Source organism: Neopelma chrysocephalum, unplaced genomic scaffold (assembly GCF_003984885.1).
Source record: "Neopelma chrysocephalum unplaced genomic scaffold, ASM398488v2 Primary Assembly neopelma1_82, whole genome shotgun sequence".
In the NCBI taxonomy this organism is placed as follows: Eukaryota; Metazoa; Chordata; class Aves; order Passeriformes; family Pipridae; genus Neopelma; species Neopelma chrysocephalum.
Window position 1 is genome coordinate 545,990 of NW_020897744.1, and position 24,828 is coordinate 570,817.

The 24,828-nt window shown below is 54.5% G+C and overlaps 1 protein-coding gene across 1 annotated transcript in view; it reads right to left on the reverse strand.

The window, feature by feature from the left end:
- The window catches only part of DOC2B (double C2 domain beta), a 32,707-nt gene extending 19,231 nt beyond the window's left edge, over window positions 1–13,476 (reverse strand). The window contains exons 1-2 of the mRNA XM_027690899.1: window positions 12,938–13,476; window positions 2,060–2,139 (exon numbers count right to left, since the gene is read on the reverse strand). Of these exons, the coding sequence (XP_027546700.1) occupies window positions 2,060–2,139; window positions 12,938–13,268 (411 nt within the window). The 5' untranslated portion in view covers window positions 13,269–13,476. The remainder of the gene's footprint in view (window positions 1–2,059; window positions 2,140–12,937) is intronic.
- Between the last annotated feature and the right edge of the window lie 11,352 nt (window positions 13,477–24,828).

The following is a 24,828-nucleotide window of genomic DNA, read 5'->3' on the forward strand; positions in this document are numbered from 1 at the left end:
TCCCGCTGTGAACCTGCACCAAGAAACACCTCAGATGTCCCCAGGCACAGCACCAGGGGTAAATTCCCACATGGAGTGACTATCCCAGCCTCAGGCACAGTACAGCAGCTGATGGTTGCAGAGCAGGAAATTGGTGGTGGAGCACAACAGGTTGAATTGAACCTGCTGCCAGTGCTCCCCTCTTCCTGCTCTCCAGGAGCTGATAACGGGACTCGTGAGGGACATCAGCAGATAGAAAAGTGCTGGAGACTAAAATAAACGGAGAGAAGCAAAGAGATCTAAAGGGAGAGAGAGGGGTTGTTTGGGGTTATCGGAGAGAAAGAAAATCATGTCTCGCATGGCTGAAATAGTCCAGGTTTTAACGGCTGCTGGCAGCAGCTGAGGCTCCAGGAGCTGCAGGAGTTGGATATATCCTGAGGGCACCTTCCCCAGAGGGCTGAGACAGGTACCCAGGACACCCAGCCCAGGTGCAAGGGCAATGCACATCCCAGCACTGCTGGGGCTTGTGTGTGCGGTCCTGGCACTCGCCCATCTCCTCCTCTACAGCACTACTTGTAACATCTACACAGCCGGCGCCGGCTCCCACCGACGGCAGCCGGGGCCTGGCCCTTACCTTTCTGTAGTCAAGTTTTGGCAGCTTTCCCCAGGCGAGAAGATGAAATGAGAGCGAGCAGATGGCAATGTAAATAAAAGAGAAAAATGGGAGAATGAGAGCAGAATGGAAATGAACAGGACTCGAGTGCTTGAATGTCAGGGTGGCGAGGAGGGCTCTGCCCACCCCGTGGCCAGGGGAGGTGCAGGGGTACCCCCAGTCCTGTGGGGTGGAATAAGCCACTACTATTCCTGACAGAGCCAGGTGGGCACGGCAGGGCTCTCCTTTGCCAGCCCTGCCCTTGCTCTCGCTGATGTGAAATCTATCACTTGCTGCTCACAGGTCTCCTTCCTCCCACTCCAAATACAATTAGAAATCTCCTCCTTGGCACCACTCCCGAGTGCGCCAAGGGAAGCCTGACCCAGAGGCTGCCGGAGAATTCACGGGCAAGAGGGAGGGAAACAAACCCCACTGTCTGCCCCAGCCCTGCCCTGGCAGCCCTGCCCAGGAGCTGTGGGTGCTGCACTTGCCCCCAGCCAGGAGCAGCTCCAGAGCTGCCAGGGCAGATGTTTCCATGCTCATCCCCAAAGCCAAGCTTTGGTGCTGGAGTGTTCCAGGCAGGGAGAACCCTGGGTGGGGATGTGCATTCTCAGTGCCCAGGACCAGCACCCAGCGCAGCAGGTGCCGGGGTGGGGGCTGCAAACATGCATCCTATGAAGGCAAACAGCATGGCCTGATCCTCTGGGGCTCAGGTCACAGCCCGTTCTCCTGCCTGCTGTAAAAACACTCCACACCTTCCCAAGATCTGCAGGGATTTAGGTCTTCTCCTCCCAACCCACCACTGCCACAGTGACCTGGTACCCTCACTGCTCTAGTCCTCGTGCTGGGTGAAGCAGAGAGGAACCCAGCAACACCCACGGGCCTGGAGGCAGAATCAGGACCTCAGTTATCTGTTTCTGCTCCAAAATGTGCAAAAAGCCCCTAATTGCTTCAATCATGCAGACGGCAAAGGCGCTGAGGCACAGCACTTTGTGGCCGTGATTAGCAGCATTTAAAAGAGCCATTTATAAACTGACAGCCGGTCACAGCCGTCAAGTAAATAACAACATCGGGACGGGCTGCTCTAAAAAGCATCAATAGCTGCAACGATCTCTTCAAAGGGGAAGAGCAGCCGCCTCTGTACTGCTGGAAACGCCCTGAACGGCAGGGCTGGAGGGGAAGGAGAGGGCAGAGGCACTGGGTGTTGGGATAGAAGTGGAGCTGGCAAAGGAATAGCTGCTTCACAGACACCAGAGCCCCTGATGCAACCCAGGGATGAGGGGACACTGGGTGTCCCCTCACCGCCACATTTGCAGCTTTTGGCACATTTGGCACAGCTGCAGCACCTGGGTGGCCCCATAAGGCAGGACAAAGTTTCCCACCTCCAGGCACAGTCAGTCCTGCCTGTTCCCATGCTCTGAGCCATACCTTGGCTTTATTGATGGTGCAGTGGAGAGCGTTGTTCTCTTGATCGTAGAGCAAGCTGAAATCCAGCGTCCCCAGCGAGGCTGCAAAGAAGAGAAGATTCTGTTATCCTGTGTGGCCCAGCCAACGCTGCCTTTTCTCCCTCTGAGCACAAAAGGAGTGGATGAAGATGCTACAGAAATGGCTACAAACATTACAAAACATAAAGCATCCTCCTGTGAGCCCTTGTTTCCAGCTGGTGGCCATCCCCATGTTGGCTGGTGGGGCTGGCACAGTTCTGGGAGAGGACTGAGCAGGATCAGTGGATGCAGCTCGCCCAGCTTTGCCTCTGTGGGCTTTCACATGGGTGACCCCAATCCCACAGCAGCCCCATTGCAGCCAGCAGCTTCCTGTCCCCCAGGAGCCGAAGGCTCTTCTCTGGGAAGATCCAGGCATGGCTGGGACACAGAAGAGACCCAGTGTTGGCACATCCCCCCCTGCTCCAGCGCCGCTGGCATTCCCAGAACACGTATTTGTACACTGACACCTTCAAACAAATGAGCCACCAATGGGATCCCTTCCCAGCTCCAATCTGGCTGCAAACTGTAAATTAAATCCAGAGAGGGATGGAAATACTTTTATGGTTAAAATGAAAAACACCACCAGCTTTTAATCGGAGCAGTGTTCCGTTACAGCATCCGCAACCCAGGAACAGCATCTCCTGGGATGGGACACAGGGACAGGGCAGGAGACCGGAACAAAACCAGAAGAGCCTCAGCAGCAAAAGTACATTTAATTTAAGAAATTCTTTCCCTTTGAATGATCTGAGCAAGTCGTGCTAAACCAAAGCAGAGAAAAAGCCTTAAAAAGACAAGCTTTCCAAAAACACGGCTTAACCTTTTCCAAGGCTCCCAGACCTTATTCGCACACCAAAGCCTGGACATGGAGCAGCATCTTCGCTGTCTCAGCTTCACCTGCCACCAGCCTTGAACTTCCACGGTGGCTCTGGACCCAGCAACCTCCACTTTTCCATGCCCACCTTCCCAAAAGGGGTCTGCCTGAGTGCTGCCCTGCCACCAAACAGCATCCCACCACTGTTTCCAAGGTAACTGCACCTTCCCGCCGCATTCAGAGCATGAAAAAAAAATCCAAAATAAAAACCGGAACAGTTTTGCTCAATATCAAAGCAGGGTTTGCTGCCGGGGGGGAAGAAGAAGTTGGACAAACTTTATGGCAGGAAACAAGGTCCTTTTTTTTCCCCCCAGCACTGACAGCAGCAAGGCACCCACGGAGGAGGTGGATATTCAGGGGACCGAAATGTTCCTGCTGCAATTTCACAGTGATCTCCCAGCCCAAAGGCAAATGAGCTACAGGTTTGCCTGCTAGCAAAAGAAAAATCATTGCTTCAGAGCAAATATCTTGAGTTCAAAACAGAATAAATACCCAAAGAGATTTTCTGCCAGAATAATGTAACCCCCTCGCTCTGGAGCAATTTCATGGCACATTAGCTGTTGGTCTGGGTAAGTCACAAATCAGTGGGGTTTTACCTGCCAGGGGAAGATGGAAGCAATACAGGGTGAGGCGAAACCTGCTGCAAATTCTGAGTCATCTCTGGGTCCGGCCCAAGTGGGTATTTCCAGAGCAATTCCCACCCAAAACCGCTCCTCATCCCACAGGGAGGAAGGCGCAGCAGTCCCTGGGTGCCCCTGCCTGTGCTTAGAGATAGGGAGCTCACGGATGGCAGTGGGTGAAGTGTGAGGCTCCACAGCACAAGGGTGAAAGCCAAGTCAGCAAAACTTCACAAAATCTGCATTTTTCACTCAAGAGCGGAAGATGAAGCCTCCGGTTTCGGAGCCTCATCATTTCCACCTGCCCTTTAATCAGCGCTTCCTGCCAGCCCCACCGCTCGGCCCTCCCGGGTTCAAGCTGTTATTTTATTTTTATCACAGGAGGGGGCCCGCGGCTCAGCCTGCTGGATTTGGCAATTTATAAAACAAATTAAAAGCCTGGCACAAAAACAGACTTTGTCCAGGAAATACTGACAAAGCCCCAGCCTGCCCCAGGGGCGAGGGCAGCAGGGGGGCCCCGCTACTGCAAGACAGGCAAAGCCTAAAATCACCATAACAAGCAGCAGGTGCTTGTTTTGCAGGTGGGGACTCAGGTCCTGCTCCCAGTGCTGGCAGTCCATAAGCAAACCTTGAGCAGTTCCCATTCCTCGTGGAGCTGCCAGGAGCTGGGAGGGCATGGATAGGGGTGCACAGTTCCCCCAGCCCTGCCAGGCTCCAGCCCCAGATCTCCTCCAGTTCTGAAGGGGTTTTCCTCCACATAGGTTTTTTTTCTTGTTGGTGATGATCTCAATAACCAAGAAAAGTTCTGCTTTTAGCAGAGGGATGTGGAAACATCAGCAGAACACGAGCTAATTGCTTACAAACGCGGCCGTATGGAGATGACAAAAGGGGTCAGGCAAACTTGGGGTTTGGCAGCCAAGGTGCTGCCGTGGAGCCAAGGGTAGTGCTGCCACCAGAGCCAGGACCTGGAGGATGCCCAGGACACACTGGACACATCCAGGACATGACCACAGCCCTGCAACCTCCATTACCTCCTGGGGAGGCACATCCAGGCGATGGATCCAGCACAGCAGTGAAGGCAGAGACAAAGGCTGGTGCTTGAGCTGCTCAGGGGCTGAGGAGGTGGCAGAAGACCTCCAGCTGCACCAGGGGTGGGAGCCACCCCTGCACCCCACAGCAGCTCCTTGTAAACTCCCATGGGACCACAACCCTGCACTCCTGGAGCGGGCAGCATGCCGAGCCAGCGGCCAGGCAAGCCAACACCACCACACCAGCACGAGTCACCGCTCCCACCCCTCCTGCAAACCTCTGGCAGCACATCCAGCCCTGGCTGTGGGAGTCCTGCCTCCCCAGCTGGCAGGATTGGGCCCCAAACCTTTGCAATGCAGCTGAATCCTCCTCCTTTGATTGCTTTCCCCCTCCCACGAGAGATGCAACTCGTGCTCTTAATTAAGGGAGCAAGTACCCAAAAAAGAAAAGGGCGGCAACTAGACTCAAAGAGCTGTTACCAGGATTATTTAACTCGACTGGGCTATTCTAAACACTGCCCTCTAATCACACAGGCTGCAAATAAAAAATATAAATAAATGCCTTTGTCAGGCACTACAAAGGCAGCTTGGTGCTCTCCAGACAGCAGGCAGGATGTATCATTATTATTACAATTATTCTGCTCCAATGATAAAATAACCATTAGGAAAGCCGAACTCATTAGGAGGTTCTGACCCTCTTTCCTCTCCATGAATTGGGAGAGATTGATGGGAAGGCGCTGGCCAGGGCCTGGCGTTTAACACCGGCTCTAAAAAGAAAAATAAATCTGACTTGCGCGGGAACGCAAGGCCTCCTCTCCCACTGACCTCTGGGCGTTTTGATTAATTCAGTGGGCCACGAAACTATCAGAGGGCAGCAGAACCAGCAGATGTGTCCGCGGGCTCAGCCAGGGGATGTGGCGAGTGTGGCCGGAGCCCGCGGGCAGCGTGGCGTCCTGGCACGGCGGCAGCAGCACCACCGCCCTGGCCGGCAGAGTCGGCAGAAATTGTTTATTGCTGACATTTCCCATCAGCGCCCAGGGTGACGGGGAGGCTGGAGGAGCTTCTATTTATACCTGCGGGATGAAAGGCAAAACGCAGTGATGAATCCCTGCTCCGCTCCCTTCCCCAGTCCCCCCGTCTTGGCAGGCGCCGTGCCCTCGCCTGGTCCACGCCGGGATCCGCCCCCTCTGCAGCCTGGGATGCTCCAAGGAGAAGAGTTTCTCAGCCCAAGGGATGCTCAAGACACGGAAGAGACCCTGAGACTTGCAGAACAGACCTGTGAGCTTCAGCAAAGCCCGTGGAGGTGGGAAGCGATGACGGAGCGCCCTCCTTACCTTCCCAAGTCAGGGAAGCTCATGACTGCCATGAGAAAGCCCAGCAAAGCTCCACACTAAGAGAAATTGAGGTGTGCGCACAAAAAACCCACTATAGAACTAATTAAAAAGAAGTCCAAAAGCCTTAAGTCCCTCTGCTTATCAGCATTGCTGCTCCCAAGATAATCTGCTCATGGATTTTGTGCCAGGGAGATCAGAGTGGAGCAGTAAAAAGACTGCTGGGGATTGTCTGGATTAGCTCTCCCTTACAGAAAGCACAGGTTCAGTAACCTTCAGACTGGGTATTTTTTAATGCACTATAAAAGATAGGTCCCTATTCTTCCATTGCTTTAATTTTCCCCTGCAATAGAGATAATTTCAAAGGTCCTGAAAGGCAGTAAGTAATTCTGTGCACTTACAGCCCCATGTAAAATGTTGGTAAATGACTCCTCAGGAGGAACAGAAATTATCTCCTGCCATTTCCAAGCAGGACTGCTGAAGAGCATTTTGGTGGGTGGCTCTGTGTGCTCCTGCCTCCTTGAGAACGACAGTGCCTTGACCTGGTCCAGAGGCTCACGATGGGGCAGTGCAGGCAGATAGTGCTGGGGCAGCTTGAGGATTGACTCCCTGAGCCCCTAAAACCCTCCAGGGTTATCCCTGGAAAACAGCACCATCAGTTCCTGCAGCCTCCTGCAGCTGAGGCTGAGCTCATCCAGCATCCACAGCACTCCTGTGCACAGACCTGCTTGGGATTCTGCTTGTGACTCATGTGCCTTTGTGGAGTCAGGGATGGATCCCACAAGGTGCTCAGCTGAGGAGCTGCAAGGCCCTGACGACTGCAAACCCCCAGGTCTGATGGCAGCACTGACCTCTGGCATGATCCTCCAGCCACGGGATTCAGCATCAGCCAGGGAAGGTGGTGAAGGCAGGTGGAAATGGGACACTTCTGAAAGTTCTGCCAGGAGCTATTCCATGAAAATGCATCCTGTGGGAGGTTTTGGGACATGCCCCGGGGGCAGCACAGCATGTTGGGACTCAGACATTCCTGAGAGTCCTGGACCACGTGGTGCCAATTGGCTGCATCACAGGATTGTGATCTGCTGCTGCAGGCAAGGCAGGACATCCTCACTCCTACAGAAAAACCCAGCAGGGACCAGACCCAGCACACAGGCAGGAGACTTTCCTTCCTCGGGAGATCTACAGATGTGGCTGAATTCAACAGGATCAGGAATGAGAACAAAGCACAACTTTCCTTTCTTGCAACTGCTCCCTGCCTGACCGTGGGTTTTTCACTTAAAATTTACAGCAATTAATATTTCTTCATTTTGGAGACACAGCACCAGCCCTTGGTAAGCTCTGGAGCAGGGAGCTGCTTCCTCACGAGGTTGGTTGATGGATGCTCATCAGCTCTTCTGTCTTCTCCAGGAGGAGTGTTCAGAGGAACACTTATCTGCTCAGAACAGTTCAGAGATGCAATTATGTTTTACAGCACTAAATGGTCCCTGATGTCAGCAGCAATTAGACTTTCAGCAATTTCAATTTAGAGATGGCCTTCAAAATCTCTCCCTCTCTCTTCCTTTAATGAAATACAGCCTTGCAATTAACAACCCCCCAAAATTGCCTCCACTGTTAAATACAAAGATGAAAGATCTGGGAACCCCCTTGAGCTCCAGCATGGTGGAGTAAGGGGTGTCAGTTCCCTTCTCCAGCCGGGCACTGTGTCTCCTCCTGCACCCTGGAACCACGGAAGGTGAAGGGCCGGGCAGGCTGGTGGGGAGGAGGCAGCGGGAGGGCCCCTCATTAACCAGCAGCCGTGTGGCTCCTTCATTAGCGGAGACACCGGAGGCCACGGCCCATATGCTGCTTCCATCGCTGCTGCAGGAGGGATGCCCACACAGACCCTGCTCACCCTCGTGTGCCAGCCTCACCAGGTGCCCTGTGTTCCTCTTCAGCACTTCAGGGTGCCCCTGCCCATGGTCACTCCTTGGGAACAGGCATCTCCGGGGGCTGAAGGCTTGTTGGGGGATCAGGAACACAGGATGTGCAGCCTCCACCTGGACCACTGAAGGGGTGGCCAGTGGGAAAGTGTGAGAGCTCCCCCCACACCAGCACCTTCCCTATACCCATCTATCCCACAGGAAACCAGACAGGAGCTAATCCAGAGTCACCCCAGTTAACACCCCATGTCTCCCTTGGGAAGGCTGCAAGCTCCTTGATGCCCTCAGACCTCGGTTCCGCACTGCCCAGTACCCACACACATTCCTTTGGCACAGGCAGCTCGGGCTGTGGTCTGGTGGGCAAAGCCACAATCCAGGCTCTGCCGAAATCAGCGGTGGTTTGTTTAGTTTCCTGAGTAAAAGAAATACTTCTTTTGGCCTTCTCTGGATTGAAAAGACGATTCAAAGCTTATAAATAGCAGTGGCAGCATATGCTAAAGAGCTGCATTTCAGAAGTAAATATCCTCCCCGTTCCAATGCACATTTCCCCCTGCCGTCTCCTCTCCCTCCCCCTGTCTGGCCAAAAGCACTGCCAGGTGACTTGCAAACCCTGCACCCCTTAAGATGTTCCTCTTTACGTCTTCAAGCAGTCAGTAATTAATATCTCCATGACGGCTTTGCCTGCCTAATTATCTTCTTTGCTCAAAATAAGAGTCTTCCTAAATAACTTGCGTGGCGCTGCTCTCAGCAGGCGTCACGAGCCGCCGCCACCAGGACTGGCCTCTCAGCTGTACTTTGGAGAAGTCGTTTCCATGCTGCTGCAGCTCCAGAGCTGCTCACGAGCCTGCTCCTCTGTGAATAACAACTGGGCATGTTACGGAATTGGCTGGGTTTGTGCATATATGAACAGCCCTGGAGCACTGGCAGGAACAGTATGGGGCAGCTCTTCCAGCTCCCACTGCAGCTCCCTGCCCTCAGGCTGTGTCCCCATCGGAAAAACCCAGAGCCAAACGCATATGGAGGAGGGAGAAAATTCCAGCGTGACCACAGCATCTTTCCAAAGCCAAACAGCAGCTCAAGGGAACAGGGCATTTCTCCAAGGGCTGGAAACTTGCTTGCCCATTACAGGAGGATGGCTGCTCCCTCCAGCGCTGTCCCCCGTGACAGAAGCCCCAGCAGTGCTCCCTCATAGGGACGGTGTCTCCCCCTCTGTGCTGCTCATGCAGGGATTTGAGAGACCTTTAAAAACCCATCAGGTACAAATTCCCACTGGTGCTGTGGAGGGGGAAGTGCGGGCAGTGAAGGGGCAGCAATTTGGGTGAAATCGGGGGAGATGGGAGGCGAGAGCCAGCTCCTTGCAGGTGGCACATTGCCATCTAGCTGGCATTTGCTTATTTTCCTTCCAAACCAAGTTTCCCTGGCAGTGTGCTGCCCGAATGGGTGGGAAGCATCTCTGGTGGCTGGGGACCCCAGGGGCCAGGACGCTGCTGCTGTCACCGGGCACCAGCCAGGGGAACCAAAGACGAGGTGACAGCCAAGTGTCCCAAGGCAGCAGGAGTGAATCCCCCCCTTCCCAGCCCCAAATCCTGGCTGGTCCTCTCAGCTCACACAGCAGATGCTAATTCTGGTCCAACAGTGCCAAATCACCTTTGTCACCAAATACACATTTCCCACCTCTCCTGTCTCATTCCACCTCCTCAGCAGCTCCACTGGGGACAAACCCACTGCAGGAAGAGAGTCCTGTACAGCCTGAGCTCTGGTCCCAGAGCATCCCTGCAGATGGAGGATGAAGAAGGCGCAGGGCAGTGATGAGTCCTTCTCCCAGGGTCTCCCAAGGGTCCTGGGATGGCAGCAGGTGCCCAGCACAACCCTGCAAATCCTCAAGCAGCACTGTTGGCAGGTCTGATGGGAAGAGCTGGCTCCATGCACTTCTCAGTAATCCCAGAGCCAGCCCAGATGTCTCCACTCATTATCTGCCGTGTTTGTTCCCTGGCCCTGCCTGCTCCCTGCCACTCGCTGCATTCAACAGGCTGGCTGAGAGGTGTCCCAGAGCCATCAGCCTGAGCCTCTGCATCAGCCTCCCATGAACTAGTACCATCTGTCCTCCTGCCTCAGCCGGGTCCCTGCCCATCTCTGGAGCGATCCTACCTGCCTCTTGCAGCCTGGGGATTCTTCATTTTCCAAAGCACCAACACCATGCACGCACACACATCCGCCCCCCAACATGTCCCTGCTCCCTGCAGATGCCAAACCCCTGGGTCAGGCCACCCTGCTTGGATGGGAGCTGGCACTGATGCTTCTCCCAGGGCTGCGCTGCTCTGGGGCTGCCCCATCCCAGGGAGAAGCCATCCGGAAGAAGGCATCTCCCACTGACTCCGTAGGCACTCCAAGAATTGCTGATGGCATCCGGAGCACAACTCAGCAAAGGATTAAGGAACGGGGCGCAGGGTACCAGCCCAGGTGAGTTGCAGCAGGGCCAGGCAGGACCTACCCTACTCTCTCCCCACAGCCCTGCTGGGGTGCCGAAGGTTTTGCAGGGATGGCAGCTCCGGTCCAGCCCCTGCCGATGCTGCCCTGCATGGGTGCGGTGATGGAGCAACGTGTCCGCGGCACCTCAAAGGCTGCTGCAAACCCAGAAACCAGCCTGGAGCAGCAACTCCAGGTAGGAACGAGCTTGGGAAAACCCAGACAAATGCTGCATTTCTCCAGGCAGGGGCAGCTCTCCTCCTCCCACCCAGCCAGCCAGCAGCATCGCTTGGTGTTGGAGGAGGGAAACCCACAGGCAGGTGGGACAATCGGGAAGGAGCTCTCCTCCTCCTCTGGATGGACCCTGCCATGGCAAAATCCCTCTCCCTGCACCTCTCCGGGCCTGGGCTGGGAGTATCTGTGGGGAGTGAGGCAAGATGTGCCACTGCCCAGCAACACCTTGATTTGTGGGTGCTGCACTCAGATCTGACACCACCATCCCCTGAGACCTCAGTCACCTCCCTGAACCCTGTGTGACACCCGAGCGGACTGGCACCACCTAAACCCCAGTGCTGCCCTGATGTACAGGCAGACACAGGTTCTCCAGGGGAAATTTAGTGCAGGTGACTAATGCAGCAGCCCTGAATCACCCTCCAGGGATGTGGGGGAGCTGAACAACACTCCCCAGAGTAGCTGATGGCTCGAGTCAGGCTGCATGAATCCCCTCCCAGCTCCCCAGCTGGGAAATTGGGACAAGGAGCTCTTGTCTGGTTTTACAACTTGGCTGCTAAACATGGGGGAGTGACAGTCTCATCCTGCACACTTATGCCAACCAGTGTCTTGAGGGTGGCTGGGACCATCCTGTGCCGTCCCCAGAGATGTGACACCAGCAGTCCCACCTCCTCACTCTGCTCCTGGCACTGCTGTGCTTTCACCAGCCGAAAACCCACCACATCTGGCAAAAGAGCCTCAGCAGTTTGCCTGACACCTGTTACGCTGCAACAAACACTCTTCCTAACACCAGCCGGGGTGAGAGAAACACCCGCCCGCTCCCGGCAGGGAGCTGAGCCTCTTTCAGCCAGCACTGCCGGCAGAAAAATGCAGAATGCAGCACCCCGGGCTATTTCCATGCGAGTCACCTGGAGAAAACACCACACTCTGGGGCCCCGAGCCCTTCGGCTCCCATACACACCCTTGGCCCTGCAGCCCAGTTGCTCCCATTTCTACCGCCACAGTGAGCAAAGACGATCTAATAATTAGAGCAGCAAATAACCCAAATCCGGTTAAAGTCACCGCTAACTGCCCGGCTCGGACAAACGCGGCTTAGCAGAGATGTTCTCCCCGGGAGCGCCGAGGCTGTCGCCTCTCCAGAGAGCATGACCCTGACACCGGCATGGGGAGAAAGGGAGCATCAGTTTGGGGCTGGCACACAATACCCAACCTCTCCTGGGGCTGTAGCTGGTGGTCAGCAGGCAGAGGGGGGCACGGGGATGGCTGTGCCACCCTGCAGCAGCACAGCCCTCCTTGCAGCCCTCCTTGGGGTCACGCTCCAGGGTCTGGCACAGATGGCAGCAGCCCAGGCCAGCCCAGAGCCCGGCAGCGAGGCCGAGGCAGGGCTGTGACATTCTGCACAGGAAAAAGCCACCGCCTGCCCGGCGCTGGGCCGTAAACAGCTCAGCCTCTCCTTCCCCCAGGACGAGCACGCAGCACTGCTCAGCAGCACCCACTCCCTTCCTCGGCACCTCCCGGCTTCAAACTTTGTGCTCAGCCCCTCGCAGGATCTGGCCCCTGAAGGTTGGGCTCAATCGAGCCCTTGGGTTTTATCCGACTCCAAGGGAAATCATATTATCCCAGTCACCGCGGCTGGCAGAGCCAGGCAGCAGCTGCCTTGCAGCCTGCAAGCTCCACCGCGCCGGGTGGGAAGGACGTTTTGGGTGGGGAGGGGTTAACCCTTGCTGCAAGCACCTGCATCTACCAGAACCAAAGCCTTCTGTTCCAAAGCCCCCGCTGGTCTCCTGCAGGGCTCTGCCTGCAGCTGGAGGGCGAGGAATGGAGGAATGACATGCCAGAGTTTGCCGAGGGAGAGGGCAGAGATCTCCAGGGTGGATGTCATTCCAAACAAATCTCCCCGATGTGGAGCCGGGCGATGCTGGAGCGTATCGCCAGCTCATCAGCAGGGTGGCTGGAGCAGCCTGCACCACCGACGTGGATTAACCGAAGGGTCTGAGCCCTGCTGGCAGCCTTCAGACGCACGGAGCCGAGCAGGGACGAGGCAGAGAAGTGCACCAACCACAACAGCAAAGCACAGCAACTGGTGGCTCTTGGGAGACTTCCCTAGTTTGGGTTCAGCGGCCAGCCTGGCTGCAGCAGGGACGCTCCCAGGGCCCCCTTCCACCCCGGAGCGGTGCCGTGACAGCCTTCCCAGCTAAAGCTGGGGGCTTCTCACTGCTGCAGTGTGATCCCAGGGATGGGCAGCATGGCTGGCAGCCGGGAAGGGCACGCGACTCAGGCACCAAGATGGGGAACCAGCCCTAAGACCCACCCTTGCCCTCAGCACCCCGCAAACTCCCATGGAAACTTAGGAACTTACTGCAGTCGTCGGACTCGTAGCCCTCGGGGTCCACCACCTCCTCGGGCGCTTGGCTCTTGGCCGGCTGTTCGGCGGGCGTCGTGCCATACGCTCCGAAAAGCTGGTCCACGTCCTCATCGTCTTCCCGGGGTCCCTCGGCGGGGCTCACGGAGGGCTGGCTGACCGCGGGGCGCAGGGCACCGCTGCGGCCGACGGCGGCGGGGAGCCCGCGGGGGAAGCGGGGGAAGTAGTCGGAGATCTGCTTGATGGGTTTGATGGGGCCGGGGCAGACGTCAATAGCCATGTGCTCCTGGATACTTATGGTCATTTTCTCTCCTTTTCGGAGTGTCATGCATGCGGCTGTCGGTGCCAAGCCCCTCCGGAGAAGCCCGGACCGTGCGTGGGGGGAGCCGTGAAGTTTCTGCGGGGGGCTGCGGAGGCGGGTGAGGAGGGAGGCTCCGGTGGGCACCTTACGTGGTTCTCGCGCCCTGAGCCCCAGACACCGCACACATGCTGCTGCCGCCTGCCCTGGCGCTCGCACAGCCCCTGATCCTGCCAGCGCTGCCTGTGAATAAATGAGCGAGACACAGAGACGGATAAGAGGCAGGGGGTGGGCTCTCGGGTGATGTCACCAGCTAGCAACAAAGCGGTGCCCAGCAGCGGAGGAATGAGGGCTGTGGCCGGCCTGCCGCCCCGGCCGCACGGCCACCGGCGTGGGCAGCCAGCCCCCCGCCCCTTCCCCGGCACAGCCCCGGGGGCAGCCAAGCAGAACTTGGGGTGATGGGGTGTGGGGAGGTGGGCTCCGACCCATCTGTCTGCCCAAGCAGGGCTGGTCCCTGCCAGACCCCTCCGGGGGGATAGAGGTCACCACGCAGTGTCAGGAGCCATCGTCCTGTCGGGTCGCATCCCGGCGTGCAGCGAACAGGGACGCAGGGCTGCCCCGGTCCCCAGGGATGGTGGCAGCTCCCCAGGGATGGTGGCAGCCCGCGGGGACCACGGCATCCCCCGTGCCCTCCCGGCTCACCGCAGACTGTGCCAGTGAGGTGCTGTGCTGCATCCTGAGCAGGGGCAGGGGTCACACGCCGCCCACTCCCCACGGCCCGCAGGGGCAGGGACAGCCCGGACTCGCTGCCCTGCTGCCGTAGCTGCCCCCAGCCCACAGCAACGCCCCCTCCAGAGCTCAGCACCGGCCAGCGGGGCTGGGTGAGCCGCTCTCAGCCCCTGGGGCTGGAACTAAAGCACCAGGGACTGAAGCAACACATGGCTCCTGCTCACAGCCCGGGCGGCACAGCCTCGCCCTGCCAGCGTGCGGCTGTGGCGTGGAGCGATGCAGCAGGTAGAGCATCGCAGAGGAGCGAGTGAAGGGCTGGGCCAGGGCTCCCTGCCAGTGTGGCCATGCTCAGCACCCCTCCAGTAACCTTCCCAGGCAGGGCCAGGGCCCCATCACTAGCCAGGACAGGGACAGGCTCCCTGCAGCCTGCTGCAAGCTCCCTGGAAAATGCTGAGCTGTGGTTTGCTCAGGTAGGTTGGTCTCAAACTGCTGTTTTTATTAATCTCTTCCTGTGCTCAAATCAATAAATATGTGGTTCCACAAGCTACTGGAAGTGGACTTTTGAGCAAGGAGTGCCAGAAGAGAAACGCTGTGAGAACTTGGTGCAAAATGCTGCCCAGCAACTCATCCTGCCCAGAAAAATGTGTCTAAAATATTTTAGAGAGGCAGCTCCCAAGTGTAGCTGGCTCAGGAGTGGGAGGTCTGGCATGAGGCTGGCACACACAGTGTGCTCTGGTCACCCAGCACCATGTCCAGCTGCTCACAGCTGGTACCTCCAGGTAACCTGACAGCACACAGATCCCTTCTCAATGCACACAGAGCTGCAGTCTCCTGGAGGCTGGCACGCAGGTGTCTATTAAAAACAAAGCTCTGTTCTTCAGAGGATTTTCCCCAAATCCCAGGAAAATGACACCCAACCTTTTTGCCTAATGCGGAGTTCAATTTTCGTTCAGATTTTGGTAAATGTTAATGCATGTCCCTGACTCATAACACACTGACACTAGGCAAACCTAATTTACTCTCACTGGGAAGCAAATGTTTCTCTCCTGAAGCATCCAAACTTTGTCATTGCTCTGTACCCAGACCTGATGAACATGGATGCTCTAATGACCTGGGAAAGCAGGAGACTGCTCACCACTCCTTCCTCTCCCTGCCATGTTTTCACTCCGAAGTAGCTCCTACCTGTTGTGCAGGGGTGATTGGTGTAGCAGATCCAGCCCGAGACAGTTTAGCCCCCTTCCCACATCCAACAACTCCCAGGACATTAATTCAGATGGAAATGCCACCTGCTTTGCATGCCAAGGCTGAAAATATCGCAGGTGGATTGATGATAGGTGGGAATGTCACGGAAAGCACAAAGAGGTGCCTCTGGCTTTGGAGCAGCCTGGGTGCAGCATCCAGATGTGGTGTGGACTCAGAACAAAGCAAAAATTGGGCCCGATGCCCAGAAAAAAAGGAGCAATTTCCACTAAGAAAAGAGCAAACAAATAAATAAATAAAATTAGGTTACATATGAGGGCCTAATGTCGTTATTACCATTACAAAAGCGTCGTCATTTCAAATGTTTCCTCAAAGAGCACAAGACCAATATAGAGAAGGATTGTTTTACAGGTCAGAAAATCAAGGCTCTGGGAATTAAGGTGAAACTCTGAGCTCTTTCTCTTCCTGCACCGACAGCCCACAGCCAGGACCAGGTTGCCCAGCAGCACCAACTCAGGGGTGCTCAACTCACCCAGGGATGCAGAAGAGCAACAAGGGGACCAGACGAAGGGCAAAGCAAAGTCAGAACTGAAGCAGACAAAGCTCCCTGAATCAGGGCAGGAGTGGCCCCCAAGGGAGACCCTGTCCCCAGCCTTATAGACTGAAGGAAACAAACCCAAGATTTACTGCTAATAGCCCAGACGGGACTTTCTAGTCCCTGACTGATCCCAAGCCTATTGAAAGCAGCTGAAGCCTTTCCTTAGCTTTTAATGAGTCCCAAAGCAGCTCGGTTTTGATAAACTACTCTTTTTTACCTTCTCATACTGCCTGAGTGTTTCCTCCTGGGCAGCAAAGCCCCATATTTTCCAAGGGTTCCCCAAATGTGGTCGGGGGTTGGCTGCACAGCCAGGCACCACGTCCTGCCACACATGACAACATGGAAGGTAAAAGGGACAAAAATAGAGAGTTGGGCTGGGAGACAAAAGCAGGGCTTGGAGATACAAAGCCAGTTTCCAGGTAAAGCTTTTAATTCCCACCGTCTGTCTAATGCCCTGGAATGTGACTTGATTTGATCCCCAGCTCTGCCAGGGCGGTTCTGAGCTGCTGCAGTGCCCACGCACGTGGCCTTTGCTGCCCCGAAAAGGAGGACGTGGATTCCTCACCAGCCCCTCAGGAGGGAAGAGAGAGACTTTAAACATTACAGTGCCAATTTCTGCAGCTGGACCCACAGCTCTGCTTGTCAGGGAGCAAAGCCAAGGGACACCCATCCCTGCATGAAGGAGGGACATTCTCCAGAGAAGGTGGAGGTGGCCATCAGAGAGACAGCATCAAAGCAGGATGATGGAGAAGAGCACATTGTCCCTGTCAAAAGCTGTGTTTCCTCCCAGTGATGCCTGAAAGTTGTGACAAGATCCTGAGCTCAGCACAACTGACATGCAGGAACCATCACTCCAGCTCCATCCCAGGCTCACAAAAGCATCCTGACCAGGGACAGCCCAGAGTTTAATTTAAATGTTGTCCTGAACAGGGGCACAAGCAGAGGTTTAATCACATCCAGACAAAGCCTGTGCAGAGCCAGGCCACAGTCTGGCTTCCTCCTGTGAGCAGGGATCTGCCCTGCAAACAGGAGGAATATTAGGAATATTCCTACAGCCCACAAAACAGCAGCACACCGATTAAACGTGCATCCAAAAACACAGGCTGTCCCCAGGACACACTTCAAACAATTTTCTTTCAAACGCCTAAGCATCAAATTCTGCTGTTCCAGGTTTAAATCAATAAGAACAGGGGCTGATTCTAGTTTGATCAATTCCTTTCCAAATGACAAGTACAGCAGCAGGATGGCACATCCCATCACTTACCAGAGATTCAGTGACTGACCCACCAGTTCTTTATTTAATACTTTGTCAGCTTAAACCCAAAGGATCTCACAGAACCCCCTTGCTCTGCTGGTGCTGCTGGAAAAGAGCCTGGAGAGAGCACAGAGAGATGATGCCAAATTACAGCCTCCATCTGGAGGAACTACCTCTGAAACTCACTCATCCTTGAACTTGGAGGGACTCACTGCAGGCTGGGAGCAGGGAGCTTTGTCAGCCCCCCAGGGAGGTGACACAGGGCAGCACCAGCCTGCGCAGCCTTGGCTTGCGTTTTGCTCTTTCCCAACCATTTCTAAACCTGCATTAAGCCACTGCAAGTACCTACAGCCTTAGGCATGAGAGGGTGCCAGCAGATAACACCAGCCCAATCTGGTTGCAGGGGCAGGAATGTGGGATATCAACACTGTCAGGGGGTGCCAACACTCTGCCAACGCTGCTGGGGAGAGACCCCTCCATCCCTCTGGGGTGACTCGGTGCCTACATTGCCTTCAGTTCCCCTGGCTGGTGGGTATGAAACATATTTTTTTCTCCCTCAAATGAGCTTAGCTCCAGCAGGGCTGTGTGCATGGGAAGGGGGTTAATTGAAAAGCAACATGTGCCTGGCTCCTTGGCTCACTCAGGGCACTCACTGTCTCCTGGCTGACGCACAGCTACTGGCAACCAGGCTGCTTCCCCTGAAAGATCTCTGCCCTCGATTGCTGGGGAGGCTTGGCTGAGCCCATCGAGTGGATTGCAGACCCTACCTGGTTAAATATCCTTTGCATTTGCTAAGTAAAGCAATAATAATAATGATAACTCGGAAACTTGGCTAAATAATCCTAAGAAGCTTATTCCAGGCTGTGCCGATTACGGCTCCCCAGCAGTGCTGATATCCCAGCACACCCCGGCCCCCACTGCTCCTCTGCATGAATAATATCTGAGGTTATCTGTGCTCAAACAGGCCCTGCTAACAACCATCATTTGACCAGATTTAACCAGCAATTACTAGCTGCGAACGAAATCGCTGTGGTGAAATACAACCCACACTCTATTACGGCGCAGACACAAACAAACCCTTGCAGAAAGTCAGGCACAGGCCAAATGCCAGCAAGGAAGAGCCCTCTCCCCTCAAAATATTGCTTAAGGTTCCCAGAGACCTTGTGAGACGCCCAACTAGTGGCATCTTCCCGGCCAGCACTTTGTTACCTGCAGATGGACCTCCAAGGGAGCTTCCAGAAGGAGGTAGGGAGGCATCTGCTCTTCCTGCATCTTCAGTGCCGTTCAGGAGGGGCCCAGAAATAGCTCTGCTTTTGGTAGGGGCTGATGTTTAACGTGTAGCATATGTTGCCATTTCGATGTGAGTCCCAAAATAGTTGGTGTTTTGGTTTGTAATTTCAGTGCACTGGTTTTTTGGAGTCCTTGCCCTCCTGTTCGGGGAGGGGACGTGCTGTGCATGCCCTGACACACCATTTCCAACACGCCAGGCACCTGCAAATCAACCAGAGGAGATAATCAGCTTCTGTAAATATCAGCTATACGGAGCACACAGTAAATTCTTATGGATTGATGAGGGGTGGGTCTGTGCAGAGGGTGAGCTGCAGGAAAATCCAACCGAATGGTGCCCGAGAGGAAGGTGACATCCCATCTTGGGGCACAGCACTGTCCAGGGCCCAGTCCTCAGGGGTATTTTCTTAGTAATGAGCCTTTTTTGGCTTTTTGCTCTAATTTCCCTCATGGTCTGTAGGCTCTTCCTAACTCCAGAGCCTTAGCAGGCGTTTGCCATCACAAGGCCAGGCAGAGACGCCCTCTCCCATCACCCTGGCTCTGGTTATGTGCCTGTAAGCTAGACACAGACCCACTCCCTTGCAATCAAGGGAGGGGAGAGTTCTGCGTAGCATCAACTCTTATTAAACTAATTTTATCTGCTCTCAGTGCCTTTCCAAGCTGGAGTCAACGTCCTCTGAGATTACCCAGCTGACTTGTCTTAGTAGTTTTACCCTGCTTTTACCTCTTCCTGACTGTCTCCCAGCTGCAGGAGGATGACAACATCCCTCCTCAAGACTTTCCAGGCAGACAGCAGCAAAGCCTGATGTTTATTCTGCAGCAGCACCTTATTTTACAGTGGTTGGGACACGATGTTGGGCCTGGGGAGCTGTGCTTGAGCTGGGCTCTGCTGCCTCCCGCACACCCAGCTCTTCCAACTCCATAAATGTCCAGAAACAGAGTTAACACCAGCATTTAGGGCCTGGCCCTGTTGCCATGGAAATGGATAGACTTTCTGCTCACATTTTGGTGAGAAGAGGCATTTCAGGAGGCACAATAGCGCCCAGAGTTAACACGGGGAAGCCAAGTGAGGGCAGAGAGCAGCCGAGCTTCAGGGAGGCACAGGAGGGCAACTGCTCCCACCCCACACTCCGAGAATTCGGAGCCGGATGCAAGCAGAGGGAAAAGGCCACCAATAACCGGCAGCATCAAGATGCTGCAGAGTGAGCTCCAGGGATTCGTGAAATAACATCTTGGTTTTGCAGTATTAAAGAGCAATTTGGCTGCATTAAGAGAGCATTATAGCTGCTCCTCTCCCACATACACATCAGGCTAACGACATCCTGTCAAAAGCAATCTACCCAAAGCCCCCGTGCACTCAATGTACCTGTCACAGCCCTGCCATGGCTGGCGGAGCTCTGTCCTGGCTGCTGCTCCTCCCAGGGCTAGGAGTTCTCCTGCCCATCCCTGGATCATGAGGCTCAACCATGAGCTGCGAGGGAACGGTCCACCGTGGCTGCCAAGGCATTTTCCTGGCCCCATCCCCAAATCCCAGTCTCGCGCCAACGTCGCAAAAAGCAACATGACTGAAAGGGCAAGGAGAAGAGTAAATCCATATTCACAGTGGGGTCAGGAGGGGCAAACTGGGCAGGGAGACAAACTCACACCTTTTGGGGACGGCAAACCCTGTGGATGCTCCTGCTGGCTGGGGAGGCAGCAGGGCGATGTGCTGAGCCCTTTCCCGGGGCGGGCAGCCGGAGCTGTCCATGGCTGGCAGCCGGCACAGAGCTGCGGGAGCTGCCGCTGGCGAGGAAAGCGGCTACACCGGCACCTGCGGGGCAGCAGCCGAGGAATTGAGGCCACAGCCGAGACAAGCTGACTCCTGCCCGGACAGCAGCTTTCCCGGCGGCGCTGAGGAAGGCAAGCCAGCCTGCAGGATCCTCTGCTCTCCAATCCACGGGCTATTTAGCCATCTGACCTTATGTCACCGGACGCAGGACAAATTCCCATTCCACTGTATGGGAAGCCCAAGTGTTTTCCAGCTCTGTAGTAACCCAGGGAAAACAAAACTGCAGAGCAGAGGATAACCACCAGCTGGAAAAAAAAAAAGGGAGATGGAGGGAGAGGTGGACAGGTATGGGGCATTCCTCAAAACACAAACATTAAAATGATGCCCATTGAGGGGGGCACCTCCCAGGTCATTAGGCAGCCAGAGGAGTCACTAGATGGCCCTGCTAGTCCTGTTCATCTGATCACAGCAATGGATATCAGGAGATGTTAGTTTGGCTGCTCTGCAGGCTTTTGGAAACTGGGAAATCTGCTCCGAGTCTCCTTCTGGGAGGAAGGGCCTCCCCAGGAGAGCAGAGCAGCCAGGTGCTACCTTGGCTGGCACATGGAGGGGACTCCCCATAACACGTGGCACCTCTGGGCCTCACCAGGCAGATGAGCAGTCCTTCCCAGTCCCACCATGACCTGGATGTCCTCCTCCCTCCCTGAGAGCAGCTCTACCTGCCAGAGATGCTGCAAGTCTCTGCCTCAGCGTAATCATGTTGACAGTGATGGGTGTAAGAGCCAGGGAACCATATTAATGAACATCGTGTTGCTGGATAATCATGACATTAGCATTATTGGATTAGAACATTTGCATAATTTGGGCACGAGCTGCTACCTGCATGGAGACATATGTTTACATGAATTTACATCCATTTGCATCCCAATGAAGCTCATCCTACTGCATCCTCAGCAGCTTTGTGGGTGACCAGTCATGGCCATTGGCAGCTCAACCCCAGGGACCATCTCCTGCTGTCAGGCACAATCCCAGGCCACTCAGATGCCAATAAACAGAAAAGTTCTCCCTCCTCCTGGTCTTACTCACACAGGCTGCACCTCAACTGGGATGGACACGTCCCTTGCCGAGGTCTGAAGCCTCAGCATTGGGGTCATCCAGGCTAAAGCTGTCCCCTTCCCAGTTCCCACAAATTCTTGCTGCCCCCCAACAGCCCAGCTCTCAGGATAATGGGCAGTTAAGTCCATCCTACTCACAGCTGTGAAAAGAGATCAATAAAACACTCCCAGGAGGCTGCAAAGCTCAGAATTTAAGAGGCCAATAAAGGGAACCCAAAATGAAGTCCTCATGTTGTCTTTACTTTTAAAATCACGCGAGCTTTGATTCAATTACTTGATTTTATAGCAAGGGGGAGAGAGGTTCAATTACTTGATTCCTGATTTCTTAACATAAAAATATGGACCCTGCAACCACAGAAAGGCAAAAATCCCTTCCAAGCCGCAGCACAACAATTTGGTGGCACCATCAGATTTATATGGCTCTGAGAAATAAGCAGTTCCCCCTCCTGGGCTCCACAGCAGAACCTGCCCCAGCATTGAAGTAGTGCAGTAATATCTGAGCACAAAGTCCTGCAGCCCACCCACAAAATTACGGGGTGAGAGGTGTTTGGTAGCAGCTGCCTGGCTGAGTCCCTGAGTGCTTTCCTAATGTACAGCTGCTCAGGGAGTCACCAGGTTCCTTCACAGTCCCTGGAATTATGAGCTGGGAGGGACCAGGAGGTGCACACTCACTCCTGGGCATCTCCATCCCCAGTAATTGCTGCTCTGCTCCTTCCAAATGCTGTCATGAAAACAGACATCAGGACCAGCCCAGGGGTGTCCAAACCATTTCCATCAAGACTCAGAGTAACCACAGGCCTCACTACCACTGAAAGCTTTGCAAATTACAGGGATTTATCTCTGAGTGCTGGCCTGCAAGACACAAAGAGCTAAACCCCAAAGTGCCCTTGGGATTAAACATGCCTGAACCCATCCACAGCAACGAGAGCAGTAAATCCTGCAGGCAGCTAGCTGGGAAGTTTGCTGGGATGCTTTGAGCTGGAGCAGCCCTCTCTCCCCTGAGATGGTGCACACAACGATGCTGCCACACCAATAAAATCACTGCTCAGACAAGATCATCTGGTATTTCCAGGGTCTGTTCTCCCAAACCAACCCACAGCCACTCGGTTTCTTGTTACTTCCTGCATTTGAAGAAACTGCAAATAAAAGAAGCATTAAGAAGAGTGTTGCTGCATTACAGAGGAAGGTGAGGGAGGTGAAGATGGAGAGGAAGGCAGCCTGTCCCCATCTTGCCCAGCTCCCACTCACCACCTCCACCACTCGCCTCATACAGCTTCAAAGCCTGGCATTTAGCACATCCCTGCTTTAACCACTTAGGCTGTTAAATGGGGACATTTTAAACTTGTAAAAGCCATGTCAAGACCCTCGGCAGAAGGCAGCTGAGAAGCTGCCAGTGGCTTTGGAAAACTTTCATCCTTATTTTAAGTGACGTGAATTGTATTTCACGCCAAAGTAGTGCTTGGTTCCCATGTCTGGAAACTTTTGGACTCATAAAGCATATGAGAAACAGAAACAATGTGGCAGAGAAGTCAGAAGGACTCCCACCTCAGTGGGAGGGACAGCACCGGAATTTCTGGCTGAAAAAATCCTGCTTGGAGGAAGAACATGCTTGCAGATGATTGTGTCATTAGGTGCCAAAGCCAACTGCTAATGCCTAATGACTTCGTGTCACAAGCAATGAAGGCAGGAGCCCAACATGATGGCAGCAGGAGGAGGGAATGTGCTGGAGCATTGCTGCCAGGATCTGGGCTTGGGCAGGGGCAGAGCACTTAGATTATTTATGACCACATAGATGGGACACTGAATGGAGGCCCTTGGATCAGCCTGGGGTTGTCAATGTGGCTGACAGCTGGAGACACCAGATAACAGGAGAAAATTAAACCCCTTTTGCTCCCTCCCCTCACCTCTCTAGTGGGCCTGTAGGAAAGAGGAAGGAGGGAGGAAAGAAAGCCCAATAAATGAGATCGACTGCTGTACAACAACCTCTAGCCCTGCGTGCCCTCCTGCCTTCAATGGGGATGTTGGAGCTCCAGCAAGGGCTGTCGGGAAGAGCCTGGGGGATGTGGAGATGCAGGATCAGGGATGCAGCCCCTGAGAGCCCAGGGAGCAAGGCAGGTGTGATTTCCAGCAAGGAAGGAGCAAGCCCAGCTCAGTTCAGCTCATGGCTCCAGTCCCATGCACAGCTCTGGCTGTCCTGGCATGGTGGTTTACCCTGACCAAGGTTGTTCTGAGCTCCCTGGGGCATCCTTGCTGTGCTCCCCCATTGAACAAACCCCCTTTTCTGCCTCTCCCACACGCTGGTGTCTCACCCACCTCCTAAACACATCAGTGTGGGACTGAGCCCGTGCTGCAAAAAGCTGATTCCCGGACGCTTCCCGCTCCAGGGAGGTAATGAAACAGGCTGCATCTGATTTCTTCCCTCCCTTCCCAGTCCTGTCACCCTCCTTTCCCTATCTTCGAGGAACAGATGCACCCATTCATAACCATGCAAAAGAAAGTGCCTATTTGCCTTTCCGACTGCAGTGCAGCTGGTAAAGCACAGGAGGGAAAATTATGTTTTGTATGAATACAGAAATTATCTGCACTGATCTTATTACACTTGAATGGGAAAGCGACAGAAAAAGAAAAGAGGGAAGCGAAAGGCATTGTTTGGGCTGCACCAACGTAGCATCATTATTGTTTATCCTCTCCAACCACTCCATCATCCTAATCCCACGGTCTCCCACAGTGACAGGTCAGTAACAGTGATCTGCTAAATAGCACGATCCAGAGGCTGCCAAAATGAACACAGGCAGGATGCAAACCTGGCGAGGCAATGCCTGGGGGATGGCAGCACCTTGGGACGTCTCAGCCTGCAATTCCCACGCAGGTCCAGGCCAAGCATCCAATAACTCACAAACATTATCAGTGTTAAAAAGATCCATGTTACAGTGATGCCAATTAGCATCAGAGCGCTGGGATGTGCTCTGAGACAGAGATAAAACACAGGCTCGGTAACTCCCTAACCCGCATCCTCGCAGAGATATCCTTATTCATCACATGAATAGGTCCCCAAAGCCCACCACAGAGCTGTGCAAGAGGGGGCACACAGGGCAGAAGGCTCCTCTGTGCCCTGGGGATAGTCTCTTACACAGGACCAACACATGTGGCTCCATGTGGGCTCAGCACCTCGCGCTGGCATCCTGGCTCATCAAGGCAGCAAACGCTCTGGGAGGACGGAGATCACAAAACATGATCAGACACATTAACCCCCCCCACAAAACACTTTGTTGAAATAGCTTTGCAAACCCTTGGCCTTCGAAGCCAAGATGCCCAGGACGCAGAGGGCTCAGGGCAGCGCTCGGCTCCTCCTCGCTGCAGCAGCATCTGATCAGCCCAGATGACAACAGCCAATTCCTCATGCCACAGGCAACACAACAGCTCCAGCAAGTATGAAAAAACAATCACAAGGTGGAAATTCAAACACAACACAAGTCACCTGCTATCAAAACAGGGGAAATTTGGCAACTTTCCTACTTAGCACTTACTACATCAAGGCTGCTCAATGATGCTAATTAAACAGGTACCTCCCAGACACAGCCAGAAAGATTTACATCCCTAATTTGCATTTCTCAGTTTGTTTTTCTTCCCCTCCAAGG